We start from the raw sequence: 6,000 nt of genomic DNA, 5'->3' as shown, positions 1-6,000 counted from the left end.
GCAGTAGAGGCCGAAGGAGCTGTGCTGATTATTATGATTTTCCAGTCCTGTGCTCACCCTATCTCCTCCAAATGCACTTGGCAGGGTTTCCCAACCCTGGGTAGAGGTGGCGGGCAGGCCTAACCAAACAACTGATGCCTGGGAGGTAGTACTGTCTCTGGCCAGACGTGTCCCTTCCCTAACTCTGGGATTTTTTTTTCTTTCCCCTTTAAGCTTTAATCTCCCAAGGTAAAACTGTAGCCCAAAATAACTGAAGAGGAATAGGCCCAGTATCAAGAAGAGGAGACCCCTACTTAGTCCTCATGAGGAATTCACTCCAGCGACACACAGACGGTGACACTGGCTGGAGCATCTTCCTACCTTTAAAGGCCCAGAGTCTTCAGAAAACCTCCACCCCCTGGATGGAGATGCTACTGCTGCACCCTTCCCCCAGCCCAGGAAACACATATCCAATCACAGCTACTTTATTATCCTTTTAATTTTTCTGAAGGCTATACACCACATATCCCATGGGCAATAAAGCGCATTCGATGTGTTTATAGGCCAAACAGTCACTTTGTTTAAGCAAACACAAGTACAAAGTAAAGTAAAACCACAAAATAATGAACTGCATGTTCATAACATACAAAAAAATCGCCGCCTACTCAGTAGGTAACTACAACATTCCAACTCCTGAATATATTTATAAATTTACATTTTCAGTTAAAAAAATAGACTTTTGAGAGTTCAAATTTTGTTTTAGATTTTGTTTCCTTACATTCTGGAGAACCGAGGCTCGGCTCAGCCCTCGTCCTTATTTTGCTCCCAAAGCCTCCCCCGAAATTGTCACTCCCTGCCCCCCTTAAGGCTAGAGGTGAGCATGTCCCTCACAGTTGCACATGTCAAGCCATCAGCCAGGCGCATCACACAAAAGGCACCAAGACGTGAAACTTTTTGAACCGAGAGGACAAAAATAAAACATTTTCCAAAAGCAGAAAAGAAAAACCAAACCATATTTTGCCACATGTGAGAGTACAATCGAGCACTATTTACAGAAAGGTTAACGGAACAACACTCTGACACATGCTCTGATTAATACCGAGGACTGCTGTTTCAAAGAAAGCTTTAAACTTATTGTCACAGCATCATCACAAAATAGAGGATCACCATTGGTTTGCTTGGCTTTTCTTTTTTTTACCCCCCAAAGTGAGGATCTAATTCCAAATAATACAATAGAATATGCAAATTATCTTCACATCAAGAGTACCCCAAGAAAAACAAAACCCATGGCACAGACACTGTACAAGGGTGCAGGGCAGGGCTCTGAGGGGCCCAAAACCCATTTTTGCCAACTTGATTTTCTAGCATCAAAGGGAACAAGGGGTCAGGCGTATGATGGAAATGATACTGAAATGATTTATCCAAAAATCCATGCAAATCAAGTTCTTTGGATAGAGGTGAAGAACTTGGACATGGCTGTTTCAGGCAGCTGAAGTCACAGGGAATGGGAACCGGGGGAAGGGGAAGTGGGCAGAAGGGATTGTAGGCCATTGGACCTTCCACTCTGCAGCAGAGGGAAGCCCCTCCACCATCTGACCTAAGACTCCAGCCACACCCTCCTCTCCTGTCCTTTTAGTCTCTTGTGTTTCTTTCTCTCCCTTCTCCCTTCGTTTCCTCTTTCCCCTTAGCAAATCTCAATTGTCCTGGGAGAAAAGGTCGCCGTCATGTCCGAAAGCCCCGTGGAGGCGCTGAAGGAGCTGGTGACAGCCGAGGAAGGGAAGCTGCTGACCTGGCCGGGGAAAGCGGGAGGCACGGACGAGTACGTGGTGGCCACCGACGGCGAGGGGAAGCCGCTGTGCACCGGGGACGGGTAGGTGGAGGAGCCGGGGGAGGAATAGGAGGTGGGCACCGGGGACGGGTACGAGGTGGCGGCCGGGGACGCGTAAGAGGTAGTGACCGGGGACGGGTAGGAAGAGAGGGAGGCGGCGGCCGAAGAGGCCACGGCACTTTTGTCTGCTTTCTTGTCCTTCTGCCGCAAGTGGATCTTGGTGTGCCTCTTGCGTTCATCGCTCCGTGCAAACTTTCTCCCGCAAATGTCGCAGGCGAAGGGCTTTTCGCCTGTGTGGGTGCGGATGTGGGTAGTGAGGTGGTCGCTGCGGCTGAAGTTGCGCATGCAGATGCGACACTGGAAGGGCTTCTGGCCCGTGTGGATGCGGATGTGGCGGGTGAGCTCGTCGGAGCGCGAGAAGCGGCGGTCGCAGGACTCCACCGGGCAGGCATAGGGGCGCTCGTGCGGCGGCGTCTTGCTAGGCCTGTTGGGGTACTTGCGCATGCGGCTGGGCTTGATGAGCTGCGACTGGTAGGTGGCATTGAGGGCCTTCAGGTCCTGCGAGCCCGACTGGGTGGCAAAGGCCTTGATGGTGGAGAGTGGAGTGAGGGAGGGCTGCTGGGTTCGGCTCTCCAGGCCCTGGAAGGGCTTCTGGTCTGGGGTGCCCAGGCCCAGGTCCCCCTGCTGCTGCGGAAACAGGTAGTCGGGGATCATGGGGACCTGGAAGCCGCCCTTGGCGGCGGGGTAGGCAGGAGGCGGGTACTGGAGCGCCGCGCCCGCCGCACCGGGGAAGGCCTGGCTCTGAGGCTCGGGGAAAATGTCAGCGTTGGGCGTGGGGAAGGTGGGCGCCGCCGAGTAGATGGGGCTGCTGTCGTTGGAGGGCACGGCACAGCTCAGGGGTGGGCTCTGGGAGGCCGAGGATGAGGAGGACGAGGACGAGGAGGAGGCCGAGGCTGAGGAGGCCGCTGGAGACGGCGCCGAGGACGAGGCCGGAGGGTTGGTCATGCTCACGAGGCCACTGACCAGGCTGAAGAGGGGCTCGGGCCACAGGGTGTTGCCACTGTTGGGCGCGGGCTCCAGCGAGAAGCGGCCGGTGTAGGTGATGGGGGGAAGCCGCGTGGTCTGGCTGGGGTAACTGGTCTCCACCAGCGCCTTGTCGCTATTCAGAGAGATGTCGGGGAAAGACTCTGGCAGGAGAGACAGAGGATAGAGGCCCGGTTACCGGACAGCAATCCCTGGCGGACGAGGACGACCCCAGCTGCCAGACAAGAGGTCGCGCGGCCACCACCGACTCCCGAGCTGGTTAATAATTGATAGCAGTCGATTGCAATGTTCCTGGCCCGGCTCCAGCGGCAGGGCCCATTGCAACAACAGCTGACGCAAACACGGAGGATCCCCCTCCACTGCGGCTCCCAGCGCTGCGCAGCGGCGGCTGCGCGGGCGAGGATTCCCGCCGGCACCCCCGCGGCCGCGGCGGGGGCGCGCCCTCGGCCTCGGATGCCGGCCCTTCCTTGGGAACGGGCGGCAGGCAAGGCAAGGCTTTCTGCACGGAGGCGCAGCGCTGCTCAGCAAAACAAGCCCCCCCCCCCCGCAACCCCGCGGCTGCCAGCTCCACCCTCCCACGCAGCTCCGGAGCTCTCCACGCAGAGCCAAAGCTCGCTCCTCTGCGCGCCGCGCGCCGAGGACCAGGGCAGGGGTGTCCCAGGTGTCCCTCTGACCACCTGACCCTGGACACACGAGGAGGAGAAGGGAAACCCCGGTCGCATCCCAAGGCCCCAGAGCACTCCTGCGGGTGAGCGACCGGACGGTAGGACGGTGGCGTAGGCCCCGGCTTACCTGCGGTCAGGTGCTCGTAGGGCTGGTCGCCCGTCTCCCCCTGAGGGTTGAAGGCGCTGCTGCTGCTGCCGCTGCCGCTGCCGCCCCCTCCACCTCCACCGCCCCCGCTGCTGCCGCCGCTGCCCTCTGGAGCCCCGGCGGCCCCGAGGAACTGGGGAGCCCCGTTGCTCAGCAGCAGCATCTCCTCCAGCTTGGGGTAGTTGTCCATGGTGGGCGAATGGGGAAAGGAGCCGAAGGGGTCGGAAATCTGCAGCGGAGACATCAGCTGCATCTCGGCCTTGGCCGCGGCCATCCCGAACCGGCGGGCGGACGGCAGAGCTGGTGTCGGGGCGGGTGCGCGCAGCCCGGGGCCGCCGCTGTCGGGGACACACTCGTGGGGGCCCGGCCCGGTCACATGCGGGGCGCACTGGGGCGAGCGCTGCGGGGTCCCGGCTCGCCCTCGCCGCGGGCGGGCGTGGACGCGGCGCGGTTGCAGAGCTGGGCAGGGGCCGGTCCTGCGGCGGCGGCTGGTGGCGGCTGGCGGCGGCTCCCCAAGTTCTGCGCGCTGGGATCTCTCGCGGCTCCCCGGATCCGCTTCTATTTGAAGGGTCTGTAACAGCACGGGCCCGCCTCCGGCGTGACGTACATGGCCATATTTGGGAAGCAGGAAGCCCTAATATGGCAGGACCGGCCGGGAGGACCCGGAGTGACGTGAAGCCCCCTTTCGGAGAGCTGGGAGCGCCTCCGTCCCGCACCGGGGCCCCGCGCCTGCTCCCGCATCCCGGGCGCCGAGGCTCCGGGGGAGCCCCCGGGCCAGAGCCGCAAGCCCGGGCCTCCCGGACTCCGGCCGCTCCGGAGTTCCCAGCTTGCCCCCGCCCCTTCCCTCCGCCTTCTCCCCTCCTCCCCGCGCCGGAAGCGGCCGGACCATATCTGGCCGCTCCAAATAAGGCTCTGCCCAAATAAGGGCTGTTCCGGCGGGGGATCCTTCCTGCTCCTTATATGGTGTTTCCGGGTCGCTGCCGGTTGCTCCCTCGCTCCCCCCCTCCTCCCCGGGTCCGAGCTGGGAGCCCGAGCGCGCGCGCCGGGGCCAGGGACGCCCGGGTGGGGAGGGCGCGAGGCGCGGAGCGCTGGGCGCGCGGCCGCTCCGGCGGCTCCCGGGCGCGAACTGGGCTGGGGAAAGCCAGACCTGGAGCGGGGGCGAGGGCGAGACGGGCCAGGGTTCTGCGGCCGTCATCCAAGACCCGCCCGCCCACCTCGGGGACCGTGGGAGCGAGCGGGTAGCGGAGGGGAGGAGCGGCTGGGCTGGCGGGGGCAGAGGCCGCCCAGGAGGGGCGGAGCCTTGACCTCGGGCCTGGACCAATGACACGGCCACTTTCCAGGTGTCGCCGTGGAAACTGAGGCCAGGGACGCAGCGCCCCGCGTTTTGGGGACACCGCTTGGCAGTGGGGCGCCTGCTTCCTGGCCACCAGTCGGGGCCTGAGACCCTCAGCGCCACCCAGAACCGAAAACCTGCTCCCTGGTCTCCGTCAGAAAAGTGCACACCTTTGGGGGGGGGGCGGACTGGGGGCCTCGATTGCCCTAGGAGAGACCCGAGTGTGTCCCCAGCGGGAGCTAGTGGTTTGGGGAGGGACGCGGGGGCGCTTCCCCACTTTTACCCAGCCTAGTTGGGGGCGGCGCGGACGCGGCGGGACCTCGAAGAGGGGGCTTCCCTGCGGGATGCCTGGGGACCCCAGGCTTGGCGCGAAGAGAGGACCTGGCGGGAGGCTCGGTGCTGCCCCCTGGAGGTCCCCGCTCCGGCGTCGGCCCCCGGCCCCCGGCCGAGCGGGCTCTTCCGCCGCCTCCACGCTCCCCCTCCCGCCCTGTGCTGGGCGCGCAGCCAAGCCTGGCCGGGGGAGCCTTCGACGCAGTGCGCGCGAACTGAGCAGGCGCCGCGGCCCGGGCTCTCCCTGCAGTCTCCGGGGAGGCGCCGCTGCCGAGGCGCCCAGGCTGCGGGATGACACTCCCCTCCCTGAGCCAGGCCACGGGCGGGGGCGCTGGGCGGAACGCTTCCCCCAGGTCTCCCGGGAGCGAGCGGCGAACAGGGATGCCCTCCCCGCCCCCACCTCGCAACCAAATGCGCACTCCGAAGGAAACAGGGATTCCGGGAAGGGAAGGCTCCTGCTCTCGCTGCAAATCCAGGGAGGTGCTGTTTTTTCTGAATTTAAGAAGAAAGCAGAGAGTGTGTGTGTGTGGAAGGAGGGTGCTGCCAGCCCCAGGAGGGAAGCCCAGGGCCAGGGAAGTTTTAGGGCGATGGATGGAATTCTCTAGGGCTTCATACCTGCGTCTCTACTTCTCCCCACCCCCACATTTTCTTACAAAAATCGACTTAAAGAATCTAG

General features: G+C 62.5%; 1 protein-coding gene across 1 annotated transcript; it reads right to left on the bottom strand.

Moving 5' to 3' along the window:
- Positions 1-460: 460 nt before the first annotated feature.
- Positions 461-4,193, bottom strand: EGR1 (early growth response 1). Its single transcript, XM_002710239.6, has 2 exons — positions 3,644-4,193; positions 461-2,994 (listed from the first exon to the last, which is right to left on the bottom strand). The coding sequence occupies exons 1-2, from the start codon at positions 3,933-3,935 to the stop codon at positions 1,664-1,666; spliced, it is 1,623 nt and encodes a 540-aa protein (XP_002710285.5). The 5' UTR covers positions 3,936-4,193; the 3' UTR covers positions 461-1,663.
- Between the last annotated feature and the right edge of the window lie 1,807 nt (positions 4,194-6,000).

Source organism: Oryctolagus cuniculus, chromosome 6 (genome assembly GCF_051225735.1).
Source record: "Oryctolagus cuniculus isolate XC-2025 breed Fujian yellow rabbit chromosome 6, ASM5122573v1, whole genome shotgun sequence".
In the NCBI taxonomy this organism is placed as follows: domain Eukaryota; kingdom Metazoa; phylum Chordata; class Mammalia; order Lagomorpha; family Leporidae; genus Oryctolagus; species Oryctolagus cuniculus.
This window is presented reverse-complemented; position numbering and strand designations above follow the sequence as displayed.